Raw genomic sequence first — 17,121 nt, forward strand, 5'->3', positions numbered from 1 at the left:
AAATTCTGGGGCATCCAGACAACATGATAAATAATAGATTTGAAAACTTACCTATATCTCATCTTTTAGATACCCAGCAGTCAAAGAATGAAAAGTATATTGTACTAGCGATTCATTAAACAGTTTTGTTTATTTTGGTTTCGTTTAAAACACTAAATTACACGTTAAATAATTTACAATCAAAATTTGGGTTCAGTTTTGTTTTTGTTTTGTTGTATACTATCTCTAGCCCCCCCAATAATTGTGGCAGGGGCATGATGCCTTCCATTGACGGTTGCCTCTTCTCGCACGGATGTATGTGTATGTATGTCCTATGTCTGCGTTTCTGTGGGCCTTCCCTGTTTCTTTGGGGCGCGAAAGGATCGGGTTGGGAGACTTTACACGGTTGTAGCAACGTCGAAAAATATAACTTTTATCTATATATTATAGTACAATACATACACATGCACGTGTGCTTCGTCCTTATTTAATATGTACGTTCAAGCATTGACTTTATCAAAGGCTATGCATAACTTATGTCCTCGCGCCTGGCTTATCATCGTAAAAATAAAAATAAAAAACTACAGCGTTTAGCTAAATAAAACATTACAATTTGTGTGTCATACATCCTCATTCTCTGCGCCACATACATATATCTCTCTCTATATATATATACAATACATAATTAATTTGTTGTATATATAGCTTCTGGTTTTCGGTTCTCAGCTTTAGCATCCTATTATTCTCATGTTTCGCATTTAGATTAGAGTTTAGACTTTAAATCACTACAATTTTCAAAGTAAAGCTTAGTATTCAGTTGAATTTTTGGATTTTCCTCATCTTTTGTCAGTTGTTTCAAAAGTTTCAAAAAATAAACACTGGAAACGCGAACTGAAAGTGTGGCGTGGAAAATGTGTTTATTGTGCTGGATTATCGCATTATCAGAAGATGACGACAAGTTACAATTACTTTGTTACTTTTCCCTTTTTTATTTGGCAGTTATTTTGTTATTAACTTTAGCAAAAAACATGCTGTGATGTAATCGAAAACGGAAGCCAGAAAGCGGGGCAAGCATACGGTGACCGAATTGTGACTACTTTTACTTAGGCGATAATAAATTATAAACGAATCTGGCTGAGGTGTTTGTGGTGTTACTGTGTGTAGTGTGTGGGGTGTGGTGTGTGTGGTGTGTGGAGACTAAAACAAAGATCTCTAACCACGCAAAAAATAACATTATTATCTTCGGTACGATCTATATGCACCTTGTTCTACTAGACTCGGGGTAAACTAAAGCCAAACTAGTTACAGCATTTGTTACAGTTACAAAATCGGTTACAGTTATACTCCTTTGTTTTTTTTTTTTTTAGTTATCTTAACGCCTTAACTCTGCTTAAACGTATATGTTCTCTATATGCTCTGCTGCAGTTGTGATCCGTCAGCGGGGATAGGACAACGACCGGAACCGGACTGGAGCTTACTACAGCTGCGCCAGCGAGTCGGAGCGGATGAGCGGCGCCAGGGAACTGGGCGCTTTGTGGCCCGTCTCAATCTCGTACTGGACGTCGAGCGAGGCACCTGCAACGGCATTGGAACGAACAAAACGGGTCACAGAGATGGCGAATTTATTCATTAATTTTCACAATACTAATTCACAACTGGCGCGTCTTGCCCAGGCCCTGGGATGATAATGGTAGGAGTGACAATGATTTAATGATTAGCTCGCCTTGCTTACGTTTCTTCTCCAAGTTGGCCTGCTGGCCCTCCGGAATGAAAGCGGCCACAATAATGGCACAGAAGACGCACAGAGCGCCAAACACGAACGGCGGACCCGGGACATGCTGCGATATCTTCTCCACGTTCGTCGACCGGCTGCCGGGGGTCTTTGGGTGCGAGTCTTGCTCGTCGTTCAGATCCACGTTGAACAGGTAGAATACAACTCCGAATACTGCCGGACCCACGCCGTTGCATAGGCCTCTCATGCCCGTGAGCATGCCCTGTACAGCGCCTGTGAGGGATAAGATGTGTCACTAGGCATTGAATCGGAATATATATAAGGGAAAACCTTACCCTGACTCTCGGGGGACGCATAGAGCGACACAAAGGCGCTGATGGCAGGATAGGTGAGCGAGCCCAGGGCTGCCACAACGCCAGCCGACCACATCATCCTGGTAGACAAGAAATGCATTAATCTTTCAAGGGAATACGATCTGCGACTTACCATTTTTGGCTACCAAAGCCATACCACAGCATCTGGATCATTTCGAGGGCTAGGCCCATAATGATCGTGCGCTTGGCTCCAAATGTCCTGCGGGAAAGGATTGGATATTGCTTTATAGATTAAATGGCAAACCTCTAAAAAGACTTACTCCATGAAGGAACCGAGGGTCACTTGCACAGTGATGCTGAGAATGCCAACGATGGCTATGAAAATGGAGACCTCCACGTAGTTGAAACCCATTTTCAGCTTCAGGTAGACAAACATGCAGGAGTATTCGCCAGCCTCGGGCAGATAGGAGAGCAGCACGGTGAGGCACAGCATCAAGACGGTCTTGTCGGTTCCCACCTTTCGCAGAGCCTGCAAAGCAAATCGAGAAATGAGTAATCTTTCAACGCACAAACAGAATAATGTCTTACCGCAAAGGGATCTGCTTGTTCCCAGCTGATGGGCGCTCCCCACGACGCCGTGGGACGCATCTTCTCGGATAGACTCTCCGGCACAGCCACCAGGATGAAGAACACATCCAGCAACGCTATGGCCGTGGAGAGGGCCACGACAAGCGTATTACCGTACCAGTCCATCAGGACATTGCCCAGAGCTGGCGAAATGACCAGACTGGCGGCAAAGGTGGCCGAGGCCAGACCATATGCCTTGGAGCGCTCCTCAGGCGTGGTGACATCCGCCACGTAGGCAAACACCACCGAAAAGGTGACGGCGAAGGCGCCGCTTATTGAGATCATGGCAAAGAACCACCAATTGTTGATGGACATCAGCGGTATGGGCAGGCAGGTGAAGAATACTGTGATTAATAAGAAAAACTTGCGGCCCCAAATGTCCGAGAGGGCGCCGATCAGCGGCGCCGCCAGGAACGACAGGATGCCCTTGATGCCCATCACCAGGCCGTTCATCAGGAATGTGTGATCCGGGAAGGTCTGGTTGAGGGTCTGTGGACGATAGTGGACAATAGATTAGATAAGATCTAGATGAAGTCATCCAGCAGCTAGCAACTCACCGATATTAAGGGCATTGTCAGCAGGCCCCAGGCGAAGAACTCTAGGAATATCACAACCAGCGCATGATGAACACTCGGCTCGCCGATTCCGGAACTCTGTGGGGATAGACAAGACAACGGATAAGTAAATGACTTGGCTGCATTGGTAATAATAGATGGCCGAAGCAATTGTCATAATTGCACAACTGCCGGCAGGATGCCCGGCAGAGACGCACCCATGCGAGTGCGTCATCCGAGCCAATCAACCGATTCGGTGTTAACCCTTCTGTCCGCGACTGGCATTTGTTTTTTTTTTTTTGTAATTTTTTTTCGTATATTTGTAAACATTTGAGAGTCCCAGAGTCTGCTCAAAATAAATTGTTCTAAATGCGAAATTTGTTTGCGCTCGTTAACGGCCCCAATGTCACTTGGAGCGGTGTCAGAGGCAGCCAACTGATTCGCATTGTCGCGCATCAATAAAAAAAATAAAGATAATGTGAATTCCCGCCACTTAACTATGAAATCAATCAGTACAAGTGGCCGGGACAACTTATAGATACTAATGGAGACCCCAAAAAGACCCACCTTGCAGCAGCAGATGTTGCATGCCACCCGCAGCCACTCGAAGAAGCGATTCCGTTTGGGACGCTCCGGCGGCGGATCCGTGCCACCCGCCTGCGACCGCATGGAGATGTAAGACGCCGCGGAGTGGGTGCGCCGATGGGCGGCGCCTCCAACCCCTCCGCCGCTGGTCCGGCCGACTGCAGCGCTTCCTCCCGCACAGAGAACGGACGAGCTGGCCGCCGTGTCGGCAAACGCTGCACTCGGATGGGCGGCGGCGGCTGCATACCTCGACGACTGTGGGGGATTCGCAGAATCGGAAATGGAAGTGAGAGTGGGTAAGGATGAGCGCTGGGCTTCCCGCCGATGACAGCCGCTTACCGTGGGCACATCGTCCAAGTCCGGCTGTTGGCTGCTGGAGCTGGTGGTGGTGCTGCTGGAACTGGTGCTGGCACTGGAGCTGGTCGTGTCCGTGCTCGCCAGCTGCTTGTCCTTGAGCGGGGAGTGCCGCTTGACCAGCTGGCTGCCGCCGCGCCCCCCCTTGAAGGCGGGCGGCGAGAGTGGCAGGGAGCTGACCGTCTCCACGTCCACATCCGCTACGTCTGCCGTGGTGGGCGTGGAACTGTTGCTGTGGAAGCTCAACGTGTCCGTCTGCTCGCCGGTCTCCTCGAGATTCCTCTGCTCCTGATCCTTGAGCGGCCCTTGAGATGGGCCCTGCTCCGTTTCGAAATCCGGCTCGGAGTCCTCGGGCTCCTCCAGGTCGAAGCTCCCCTCCAGCGTCTCTGCCCGCCGCTGGACATAACTCCTCCCGCTTCGCATGGTCACTGTCTCTGTCTCTAACTCTGTCGCCCTGCTGGCTGGTCCCTCCTGTTGACCTCCGCTTGGCTCTGGTAACTGTTTCCTCTGGTTTTTGTTCCTTCCGCTGTCACACTAATTTCCATTGCCACGGATCCACACTAGCATGGAGTATCGGTGGCTATGTCGATCTGGAATGGGATCACAGCTTCTCCAGTCTCTCGTCTCGTGCTCCTCCGCCTCCGAGCCTCTTATCTTATCATTGGTTGTCTCTTAAAACAAAATATTTCCGCTACTGCTCTCCGCTGCAGGCACTTTTCTGGCTGAAATTAAAGTTGGCCAACCGATTTCCGTTTACTTATTTGTTTTCACTCGAAACGCGCGATTTGCTTTCAGCTGGGGGCTTTCAGCTCACGATCCCCTCACAGGAGAACTTCCCTACATCGAACACATTACAAAATACCAAACAGAATGCAAATGGAAGTTAACCCTAACATGGTGTCTCAACAGGGGCGATTAAAACGATAAGCTTCGCAACATAAGATAAGATATCTACTATGTGTTCTAGTTGAGACTTCGGACACTTATCTAGTTGATATGCTAGTTCTTTCGTCACGAAACCCCGTTAAATCCCTCTGGAGGAGTTCGATCTAGACAAGTTCAACTGTACGTTAATAATTATTGTTATGCGCGGCTTTGGGTTTCAATTGCTTGGCTAATTGCGAAATTCGAGACATAAATATGAATCAGAAACAGAATCAGAATTATAATTCGGTTCGGGCCCCTTGAAGTATGCAACAAGTAGGAGCCAGGCCAGGCCTATTAGCACCAGCATGTTTATTTGGCCCAGAAAGCTAAAGATCGCGCACTTAATGCCATTGCTTCTGTAATGCTTTTAACACCCCGCTGCGAATTGGAGCCACAAGCTATCCGAAGTAGCACCTCGACAAAGCAAATTAAATCAAAAAGCAAATTGAGGCAGCCTGGAAATTATTAACAAGTATCCACAACTAGGCTGGATCTGGCGAAACGCGTGGAATAATCTCACAAACATACTCGCCGGTGTTTCGAATTTTTCTATTTTTTTTTGTATTATTTTTTGAAGGTCCTCGGGCTCGCGACTCTACACTGCGATTTTGAAAACGCACTCGCGCTAAATTGTCCCGAAAAAAAAAACAAATAATTTAAATTAAAAAAAAACAATCCAAAACTTGACTAAAATTTTGACAAACATGTCTACTCCATATCCGACACACCGATCTATAAATCCGATTTTTCGATCGGTGGAAAGACGTCTGCTGCGTTTCGATGTTCGCGACTCACACACGGCCAGTGCCGAAAAGCAAAAAATCCAAAAAGCAAAAAGCGAGGAGCACTCGGTTCTCCGGCGAACGGAAGCTCGTGTGTGTATCTGAGAGATACTTTTCGCGCGTAAGATTCTCTCGGCGGGAGAGTAGAGCCGAGAATTAGAAGCTACTCTCCCCCCTCGTATTCCATTCAGCGTTTCATATGCGTGCTTTTAATGAAAAATTATTCAATTTTAGAGACATTTAACATTTTATACCATTTGGATAATCAAATGGCAAACTCAGAGCTACAAAATAAGCCATTTTATGCTGCGATCGGCGATTTCCAGCACGATCATTCAGTTTATTTACGTTGACATCGCAACATGCCCCTCGCATGAACGCCTTTATGACGCTGGTGCTGGTGCTGGGGCAATAAAAAAAATAATAAAAAAAGCCCAAAAGTAATTGTCGCACATATCAAATAGATGAAGCTCCACCGCAGCGATGATGGAAGTTTCTCGCTAAAATGGACATGCTTCTGGCTGCCCGAGCCACATGGAATGGATTTTTATCTCTGGCCCGGCAATTATGCTGCCACTAGTCGTCTTGGCTCAACAAAATCCCAGCAGATGACTAGCCCGAAAGATACAGACCTCGGAGACTGAGATTCTTTCTGAAGGGGTCAGGTTTGTTCTTAGAATGCGCGACAGAAAACATTCTTAATTGCACAGTGTCAGCTCAAAATTGCCAGCAAAGACAAAAATTGTAATAAGAGCAGGGATTTTTCATAGATTTTAATTCGAAGACTCCATTATAGGGTATACTTTCAATAAAAGTTTTTCTGTTTTATGAAGTCTAATGCCATTATTCAGATATTTCAAATGAATAAACGGTAGGATAGCGGTAGCATACCTGCAGAATACCGGTGACGAATACCCAAAATATTTGATATTTTTGCAATAAGACTTTATATAGATAATATTCCTAAAATTTTATTAAGCCTAATGCCATTATTCTGATGTTTCAAATCAAAAACCTCTTGAAGCTATAATATATCGGTGACGAATATTTGATATTTTGGCATGGAATAAGGCGAGGAGCTCTCGCCTTTAAGTATTAAGTATATTTTGTATTGTACATACATTGTACGAAGTGTAACGTCTTTATTTTCACATTTTAAATGAAAAATCCCTTTAAGCGGTAAGATACCGGTGACGAATGCACAAAATAATTGACAATTTGGCATAAAATAAGGCATGTGTCCGATCTATATATCTCTTACTTTTTATGAAGCCTTATTACTTTATAAACGTCCCAACTTTTTATATAAAAAAAAACTATTTGCCCATCAGAATCTTAAAAGTTCTTAAATTCTAGCCGCATAAACACTGAACAAAAGTGACAACGGCCGCTGTGCGTGGAATTAGTCGGATGAGAACACATTTAAAGTGACCCGATGTGTGGCAAGCCATAAGCCGTGCATAAATCATGACGAGCTGCCTGCCCGCCAGCCTGACAGTCCCGTCCAGTGTCCCGTGGGCCGTCCGTGTGAAGCGGCAATCGGGTCAAGTGCAGGCCTGAAAAGGTATCGCCACAAAATGAAATTTCCGTGGCATCAGCCTGGACGTGGGACTCAATCCTGTTGCTGGATATCCTGTCCCCAGAAGCCTAGAAGCCGGCCAAGCCCAACAGGAACAGGAAGGACTGGCAATCAAGCTGAGAGGCAGTAGGATTGAGTGCAGTTAGTGGAGGCACCACCATGCCATGCCAGGGATGAGGCATGCCACATCGGAAAACAAACCAACCGGCTGCATGTGTCGCATCAAAAGGCATTAGGAACGACCTTGACAAAAGCGGGCAAAGACAAACGGAAAACTGGAAAACAGCCGGACGGACGGGCATCCGTTTTGGGGCGATTGGAGGTGGGGGTAGGTTGGCAGAATAAAAAATGACAGCAAGTCCACGATGGCGTAACTGTTTTTGGCGAAAGAGACAAGCTGGGAAATACATTTCCATGTTTTTCCTTCATTAATGGAGAAAAAAAATGGGGAAAACAAAGCATAGGCTGGGCAGAGCCAAATTGAAAAAGCCGGCTGGCTGGCTGGCTGGCCTAAAAGGGAAAGTGAGCTAACGTGCCTCAAACGAGTGTGTGTTTGCAACAATTTTTCTAATTAATCTTGAGGGGAGCACAGGACACGCAAAATTAAAAGCAAAACCAGAAAGCAGGGCCGTTCTCCGATCGAATATTCAACACCCAAGGATTCGTGACGAAAACTTCATTGGATTTTGGCTTTAAAGCCATAACCTTAAGGAATCTAACGCATGTGGCGCCTTGATTTGGAATTGGATTCCGCAACAACAGCATTACGAGTGCCAGACAATGGCCAATAAGAGGCAACTCCATTGTTGTGGCTTATTGAAAAGTAGGCCAAAGCCCAAGGCAACGAGGACGGAGCCAGTGCCATTGCCATTGCTACACAGACGCACCAGAGTTTGGCCCAAAAGAGTCTTGCCTTTTTTGTTTAGCCACCTGCCGCGGTGGGTGGTGAGTGCTAGGTGGCTGGCAACTCCCAACGACTGTCGCAATTTTAATTAAAAACATTCTTGTACAGGTGACGGCTCACAAATCAATCAGCAAACCTTCCGGATGGCAGGCAGGCTTAGACCGGTAGGAGTCTATTTCTTGGAAAGCTAATTAATTATTAAAAGCAGGAATTATGTAAGAAGCTTCAAGACCTCTTAAAGAACGTTAAAAATATCTCATTTCTGAAAGTATGCAATGGCATTTCGGAAGAGAAACAGAAAGCATGTTTTTTTCGCTTCCTGCTAAGCGCGTGTGACGCTGAATGTCAGCCCATATGAGAAATGGACCCGCTTCTGCCGACTGGCGGCTAATGGAGAGCATTCCCTCGCCCAAGATGACATCCCGAGCCAAGGTCATATGAGTGCAAGAGCAAAGGCAAACAAAAAAAAAGAGAATCACATGAAAGCGAAGGCAAAAACACTGGGAAGAGCCCATAGTCGGGCCAGATGCTGTTGAAATTCAATTCAAAAGCCTGCAGCGCGTGCAACGTGGCGGATACGTATTTTTTCCTATATACGTATACGTAATGTGCTCACTCACATTAGCCTGTGTGCCAGAGTGTGCCACACACACAGCCCCTGCCTCTGAGAAGCTGCCTGCCGCCTTTCAATATTAAAAATAGTTTGTCAACAACGTGGCTAGAAAGTGTCAAGCTGCGACGGCTGCAGCGTCCAAATTGGTTTCTCTTGGCCAGATCTGGAGCACGGAGAAGCCATTTCATTAATCAATAGTATTGATTTTTAAAAACTACATCATACGAATAATTACAAAAATGCTTAGGTTCTCAAACCAAACAATGTGGGGGATAGTCGCCCGGAAAACAGGGAGTTTGGAAACACGACTCGTGGGATGGTCATATCTTGGCCAATATTCATCCTACTCTTGAGAGGAATACCTTAAAAGATTTGTAGATCGATTCTCCATTACTCTGCATTAAAATCTGGGAACAACATATTTTTGAGAATTTTTGTCAAAAATTCTGGGGAGTCTCCTTCGAAATGCATGTAGCTACTATATGGCTCACAGCGATGGCTTTATCTTGGCCAAAAGTAATTGGAATCTAGACCGGAATATCTTTAAAGAACTGTGAACCGACTCTCCATAAAACTGCATTAAATTCTGGAATACATTTTTCTGATAGATTTTTTGTGAATTTTTCTAGTGGACCCCCTTTGAAAAGTTTAGAGAAAGGCAATCCTACCTAAAGGGCAGCCTATATCTTGGTCAATATTTATCCGATTATTAAGTGGGATACCTTAAAAGATTTGTAGATCTATCTCCTCCTATAAATTCCTTAAAAATCTGTCAAAAATAATCTCAGATTTCACTCCTGAAAGCATGAAATGTCCGGAGCAGTAACTACATGACTTATTGGTGTAACCGCTATTGATTTTGCGGAGCTCTACAGATTCTGGCTGTCAGATAGTGGAAATTGCCTTTGCGGGCCCGATGTCCATTCAGCAAAAACATGGTAACAAACCAGAACCAGAGGGACATTGGCGCAAAAGGGTTAAGAGATTTTGTCACAAAATAAAAGCAGAGAGGCCGAAAACAGGAAAATGACATAGAAAATAGCCAAGTGAATGGGTGTCTCTTATTGATTAGCTGCGATGATGCACCACCTCCTGAACCACCCCAATCCGAACGAACGCTAGCTAACCCTATCCGAATTTAAATTCGATGCCGAGCACCACCGCCGCCGGGGATGACCTTGCATGCCGCAGAACCAAGCACCAAGCACCAAGCACCAAGGAGTGACAAACACGGAAGGGCAGTAGCGGCGCGGTTCGTTTGGCAACACAAGCAATTTTAATAAATTTATGATTCTTGAACTGTTGCCCAAACTGTGTTGACACAACAACTGCAACAAAAGAAGCAACAAGGCATAAGGACTATTACACGACAGGACTGCATCACACAGGAAGCCGTGCAGTTAATTTGCATAAGGAGACAGCGGAAGCGACTAAACGGAGGAGGCTTGGCTCTGAGCCAAGATTCTTTTTGGCCAATTTTGTTTAGACTTTAGACTTTTTTTGGCTTGACAAAAGTAAAGATAAGTCGAGTTTAAAGGGTAAGAACTACTGCTACGGATGTGTTTGGCGGTTCCAATTCCATTATCCCCGATGCAGTATTTTAAAACAATGGAGACAATGGCCCAGCTCCGACAAAAGGACCTCTGCGGTTCGTCATCCCGCAGTTCTGCCTAACTGGAGGGATATAATTTATGGATGCCACACTGGGCTGGTTATCTAACGGCTTGCCATAAGACTAAGACTGATGTCTCCACCCTATAGGAGCAGCACAGAAGCACCACTTGGGTGGCAAAGTTTGGCCATAATTGATTGGTAGTAGAGCGCCGCTGACTGAGCAAATATTTGCCGTGGCTTCGGGACTCAATCCGCCATCCCGAACCGCACGGGATGAGGATACAAATTTATGCGTGGCAGACTTTTTTCCGTTTCGCTTTCCCACACGAAAAGTGTCGTGGAAAATTTGCCAACGAAGGTTTATTGAACTTTTCCGCCTTTCTTTTCTATGGGCTATGGGCTTCTAGGAAGATGGCTTCCAAGTACGTCACATTCCTATGAATTACAACCAGCTTTAATGCTGGAAATCTGTGGCAGTCGGGATATATCTCGGGACTGGATAAATGCTATTAACCGAAGGCCCGCAGCAGCCCCACAGCCCACAGAAGCCCACCGCCGGTCGTAAAAATCCCCTTTACGAGCTCTAAATACGTTTGAAATTATGCGAAATTCACAGAACATTAAACAGGAGAGTACTGGTCAAGGGAAAGTGAAAGAAAAGCCAACGGAAGGCTGAAAGGATCGCTGGAGGACTGGGCGGGTGCGGGTGACCTTCTCCAAGGCAGTGTCCAAGGCAGAGGCAAAAAGGTCAGTTTGGCGCTTTTTGAACAAACAATGTATACTTTTGTATACTTGAAATTTAAATAAATTATTCAAAGTTAAATAATGGAAAAATTAAATATATTTAATTTTTATATATATTTTTGGGCCTCTCCTTTCACGAACTTGGCGTCAGCAGCAGCACGAAATGCTGTCGGAAAAGAAAAACAAAGAAAATCCCTAGCACGATAGCAGGACGATGTTCCTTGAAAGGGAAATCATCCTCCGCTCCCCCTCCACCAAAGCATGGCAGCCAGAAAAATACCCACATATAGTCTGATCTCATGAGCACGTATCCGAAAGATACAGATACAAGACAGAGGCATAATAGAATCGAGAACAACAACAAGAGTGTGAGTACAGTTACAGTTTGCGTAACGGGACGGTTTTCCGTGGGTGGTGAGGAGGAGGCGCTGAAAGCAAAGCCAACAAAGCATCGACAAGAAGCAGAAAAAAAAGCACGTCAATTGAGTGGCCCAGTCCCAGTCCCAGTCCCAGTAAATTGGGAAGCATTTCAAGTTCACTTTTTTCTTTTTTTTTTTTGTCAATTACTGCTCTCGAGTTTTCGTTTTTTTTTCTTTTCTAAATCTAATACTAGGCACACACTTTTCACGGAATTTTCCAAGGGAAATTTGTTTATTTGGTTACTATATTCGCGGAAGGCTATATATATTTAATTGCACATGTTGAACGGATAATTAACAACATCAACAACAACAACAACAAGAGACGACGGACATTAAATCGACGTCACGAACCGAGCAAAAAAAAAAAACAACAACGAAAGCGAAGAAAACGTGTGGAAATTATAGTTTAGTTTAGATTATTTTGGTACACAACGCGCGACAAAAGGTGCGCGAATGTTGTGCGCTTTTCCACATGCTGCGTCGTACTCCGTGCTCAGCTGGAAAAGCGTTTGTTTTTCACTCGCCACCCTGGCCTGGCCTGTCCTGGCCAATGAGCATTTTCTTTATGCAGTTTTTGGCCAAAAACACGCGACCCACCAGAGCTTAAATGTGTGAAAGCTTTTCTGGTATTTTTAATGGTTCTTCTGATGGTTCTCTTCGCAGCTCATGGGGAGAAATCGCGAGAAAGTACACAGTCTTGCATATTTAATTAGTTAAATATTATAGGATGCTTTAAAAATAATATATATTTTTTTAAAGAGAGGATTTTTTTTAGAAATTTCCATCACACATGTCTCCTAAGGACTTCTGTGCTCTCCCACCCACAGAATGTCCCTAAGTCCCGTTACTTTCACTCGCAACTTCGATTTCTGTTTCACTTTCGTCGCCCATTTGCTCCAAAAACCTGCTTTCTCGCGTGCACAAAAATTTCCCATAACAATTACCGCAGGCTGGACTTTTTGCATTGTTTGCCTGTTTGTTTGTTTGCATTCCCTTGCGTTGTTGCATGCCACATTTTCCCCATCTCCCCCATCTTTTCTAGTGCTCGCGCACCCGGCGTTCAATTTTCCGAGAAGCAAAGCTTTTGCGGATAGCAGGGATTTTCCTCTCTCTCTCTCTCTCTTTGTCTGACTCTCTTGCCAATTCATGATGTGACTTTGCTTTTGACTTTGGCACCTGTTCGCTTCTGCGCCCTAACGGTGAATTTTATGAATGAAGGAGCTTTTATTTCCAATTAGGGACCAAAAGCTTAGTCCTAGGGGTATTTTCGTGGGGGAAATTTTTGAAAGTTTAAAAACCAACAAATTGATTTTCAGTGTGGCTGTCTCCACTGGCAACATTTTGTGGCAGTCCTTTAAATTTTTGTTTATTTGTTTACTCAATAATATTAAATTACACTGTAAACTTTTCTCCTTAATCCCCAGGGCACGATATCCATTGTAATGAGTGTCTGGAGCGGTAATTAAGGGGTTACCAAGGTCACCTGCTAACTCCAAACACTAATTATCGTGGTGGCAGCATATAATTAGGGCTAGCCCATACCCTTCCAGCTTGCAGCGCAGGCGTCATAAGCTTCCACCGGAAACTCAAAATCTGTTGCATAGAGCCGGGGGCCTGGCGACAAACTGACTGCCAACCAACTCCACTTCCATTTCCCACCTCGCACCTGCGGCTAATTATCATTGTGGCCCAGCCAGAAGTCTCAGGCGCCTGCATTAAATATGCATGAGCGAGTTGTAATGGGTTTGGTTATGGGATTGGCCTGAGAAATGGGTTAGTTCGGAGGAGGAGGTCTCTCCACCCCTACCTCACTGCTACTGCTCCTAATTTCCCGGACCAGGCTGCCAGGGTGGTGGAATGTAATTGCGGCTAATGTAATACATACACGCGCGGCTAGTTGGAGCAGTGATTTGCGATCGTTAGCGCTGGGAAAACAAGTGCCAGCCAGATGTAAACAAACCAGGCAGTCGGCAGTTCAATGCCCGAAAAGCAAGAACCGAAAAAAAAACCACTCGAGAGGCAAGTAGCAAGAAGCAGCGGGCAAGAAACGAGAACCCACTGAACAGCTTCTCGATGAAATCGAAAGTCAACCACAAGTGGTTCGTCCGAGGCGCGGGGTCACCGATGTTGGGAATTGATTACGCCATCGTCGCGGTGCCAGTGACATACTTTTGGATGTGGATATGGATATGGAACTGGAGTGGAGTTGTTGAAGAGGAGCCACCACACACTGCTCTTATCAGGCACGAGCGCACACCTTTTTATGGCATAATTGCACTTGGGTTTTGGTTTCAGTGCAGAGCTTTAAACAAATTATTGCCCTTTTGTTGGGGCCTTGATGCTTTGGGGAAAACCTGGCGATAAATCGCCGGATATCGCCTGATGTTAGTCACAGTTCCCACCTTTTAAGGTGGAAATTTCTACCTATAATTTTTATAGGTATGCTATAAGGAAGAAAACTAATTATAATCGCATGTGCGCACTTATTTCGCTTATAATTGAAAATATTTATTAAGATTAGAAACTAGCGGACATTCACAAACACATTTCTTAAATTCCCAATTAGTCATCATACTTAGTTTTCAAGCCGCCATGAATGAGAACTTGAAGAGTGTCAGCTAGTATCATTATTGACATTAAAAACCCCCCTAAATATGTTAAACCAAACGATCCAAAATCGTTCCATAGTGCCTGATTACGTCTAAAACTAATGCCAAATCGCTGCTCGGAGCACACGCTGTCTGCGCCCTGCTGATTCATGGCGTTCGACAGGTTCGCCAACGATAAGGGTTATCGCCGTGAGGCTACACTTACCGTAAAGATACTGCTCTTGTGGGCGCGATTCCGTATGACCAGTCCCGCCAGGGGCTTCTTCACATAGATTTTGGGCATCTTGGCGGCGGCTTTGGCGGTGGCGGTGGCAACGTTGCAGCTACGTGGCTCTAGTTCTTGCTCGCTGGCTGGCTGACTGGCTGGGTGGGTGGTGGTGGTGTTTGTTTTGAATATGGAATCGTTGTACGCCGGAGAGCGACAGCAACGGCGGCGTTGATTAGCTCTCGTTATTGGGTGGCCTAAAACTTTTTCTTATTTGGGCTTCAGCACTTGGCATGCATCACCCGCGCCGTGTTTGTTGCTAAACCAATTGGGGCACACACACGCTCACCCCACTTATTTGTTGCTATTTGCACGGAGCGCGAGACTAGGACGATTATTACACGGTGGATCTGGATATAAAGATGCCTGGCGGTTAACAGCAACAATAAGAGCGGGCTTGGCGCTTCGGCGCGACGCATGCCTATGGTTGGATGGTAATCGGCCGCATGTGGATTATGGTGAAGCACCTGGTCTGTTGCACTGCCGGTAATTGTGGGTATTCTGGCTGGGATTGTGGATTCCACGGAAAATTTAATGCGTTCGTTGCAGAAACACGGACCGAAAGCGAATTCTTGTTGGGGCTAAAAAACGCCGAAACGCCATAAACAGGCGCTGTCAACATGTGTTCTAGGGTTGCCAAATGCTGTTCGGTTCTAGGGTTGGAAAGGACAAGGAAGTTTCTAGGAAGATCGTAGTCCTTAAAATAAATCAAATTTAATATCGAAACCTTTATTAAATTATAAAACTATGATTTCTCAAAATCTAGAATTTTGAGAACCGGAAATATAGAATAAGAATGTTAATTTTGGTTTGGTTTTTTATGATTTTGTGAATAATGCAAAGCTTATATTACAGGACTTTTTTAAAGGACTGTGTCCTTAAGACACATTTGGGTTTCTTTAAGGAAATAATTAGAAAACTATTTTAAATTTTTAAAAATATCAACATAACCAGTTCTGGAAAACTGGATCTAACAAATTATCTTAATCTTCCACGAAGACAGTCACACTCAACCAGTCAGCTGAACAATATTTAAATATAAAATAATATCCTTAAAATAATGAACAATTTCTGACCTCTTGTGAAATATAAGGGTCCTTCCCATTTTGTAATTTATTTTATTTTTAAATTTTTTGTCTAAAGAAAATCTTCAACGTTGTCATGGTTCGCGTCCTATTCCTTCATCCTGATTTGGGAATCGGAGGAGCCGAGCGCTTGGTGGTGGATGCAGCTTTGGCCCTCAAGGAGCGAGGTCATAATGTTAGCTTCCTGACGAACCACCACGACAGCACCCACTGCTTCAAGGAGACGGCGGACGGGACATTCCCCGTAAGAGTAATTGGCGACTGGCTGCCACGCAAGCTTTTCGGAAGATTCTACGCCTTTTGTGCCTATTTCCGTATGCTGTACGCTGCCATCTATGCCAGCTTCTTCATGCCGCAACGGGAACAAGTGGACGTGGTTATCTGCGACCTGATCTCCGTGTGCATTCCGGTTCTGCGACTCGCTAAGCATCGTCCAAGGGTTCTATTCTACTGTCATTTTCCCGATCAGTTGTTAAGCGCCCAGGAGGGCCTATTAAAGCGGTTGTACCGCTTCCCTATTAACTGGCTGGAGGAGCACACCATCGGGCTGGCGAATAAAGTTCTGGTCAACTCCAAGTTCACCCTGCGGGTGTTCCGAGACACTTTCCGGCGCCTCAAAACGGTCCCAGACGTACTGTATCCCTCGCTGCACACCCAGTACTTCGATCAGATGCAGAAGAAGCTGGATCAGAGGGCGGAGATCCTGGACGAGCCAGTGCATCCGAGAGTTCCCCGCAACTCCTTCATCTATCTGGACATCAATCGCTACGAGCGAAAGAAGAACCACGCCTTGGCCCTGCACTCCCTTCGCCTCCTTGCGGACCTCCTGCCGGACATAGACTTTAAACGTTGCCGTTTAATCATTGCCGGAGGCTATGATACCCGCTGCCTGGAGAACGTCGAGCACTTCGCAGAGCTGGAGAAACTCGTGGAGAAACTAAAACTGCAGGACCACGTCATCCTGCTGCGCTCACCCACAGACGAGGAGAAGTGCCGCCTGCTATTCGCCGCCCACTGTCTGCTGTACACGCCCGAGAATGAGCACTTTGGTATCGTGCCGCTGGAGGGCATGTACTGCTCCAAGCCGGTGGTGGCGCTGAATAGCGGTGGACCCACGGAAACAGTGGTGCACACTTCCACGGGCTTCCTATGCGAACAGCAGCCGAAGAGCTTCGGCGGGGCGATGTACCAGCTCTTCCGGGACGAACCACTGCGAATGAAGATGGGCGAGCAAGCCCACAAGCGGGTCCAGCAGAAGTTTTCATTCCAGGCCTTTGCCGATCGGCTCAATGGCATCATCCAGGAGCTAACTAGCATTCCAAAGCAGACGCGCTCCAAGAAAACTGAATAAAATTCGAACCAAAGCGGCACAACTAGATATTCATGTTTCATTTGGGGCTAAAATAAATCCGGAATGAGTCACCAAAGTGCT

At 45.7% G+C, this 17,121-nt stretch overlaps 2 protein-coding genes across 6 annotated transcripts; one reads left to right on the plus strand and one right to left on the minus strand.

Moving 5' to 3' along the window:
- Positions 1 to 111: 111 nt before the first annotated feature.
- Positions 112 to 15,248, minus strand: LOC6493095 (hippocampus abundant transcript 1 protein). Of its 5 annotated transcripts, XM_032453670.2 has the most exons (10): positions 11,930 to 12,288; positions 4,131 to 4,867; positions 3,774 to 4,046; positions 3,210 to 3,305; positions 2,614 to 3,141; positions 2,346 to 2,554; positions 2,198 to 2,284; positions 2,047 to 2,144; positions 1,712 to 1,984; positions 112 to 1,554 (listed from the first exon to the last, which is right to left on the minus strand). In XM_032453670.2, exons 2-10 carry the CDS (start codon positions 4,566 to 4,568, stop codon positions 1,457 to 1,459), a joined length of 2,100 nt encoding a protein of 699 aa, XP_032309561.1. In that variant the 5' UTR covers positions 4,569 to 4,867; positions 11,930 to 12,288; the 3' UTR covers positions 112 to 1,456. The 5 variants fall into 5 exon arrangements, with proteins under 5 accessions (XP_032309561.1, XP_044570323.1, XP_032309559.1 ...); XM_044714388.1 differs by having other exon boundaries at positions 112 to 1,655; positions 3,774 to 4,867; positions 11,930 to 12,291; XM_032453668.2 differs by having other exon boundaries at positions 3,774 to 4,867; positions 11,930 to 12,289.
- A 333-nt stretch (positions 15,249 to 15,581) lies between these two features.
- LOC6506901 (alpha-1,3/1,6-mannosyltransferase ALG2) lies at positions 15,582 to 17,065 on the plus strand. The gene has a single exon (XM_001956996.4). The coding sequence runs from the start codon at positions 15,766 to 15,768 to the stop codon at positions 17,038 to 17,040; it is 1,275 nt and encodes a 424-aa protein (XP_001957032.1). The 5' UTR covers positions 15,582 to 15,765; the 3' UTR covers positions 17,041 to 17,065.
- The last annotated feature ends 56 nt before the right edge of the window (positions 17,066 to 17,121 follow it).

The sequence above is a fragment of the Drosophila ananassae genome, chromosome 2R (assembly GCF_017639315.1).
Source record: "Drosophila ananassae strain 14024-0371.13 chromosome 2R, ASM1763931v2, whole genome shotgun sequence".
In the NCBI taxonomy this organism is placed as follows: Eukaryota; Metazoa; Arthropoda; class Insecta; order Diptera; family Drosophilidae; genus Drosophila; species Drosophila ananassae.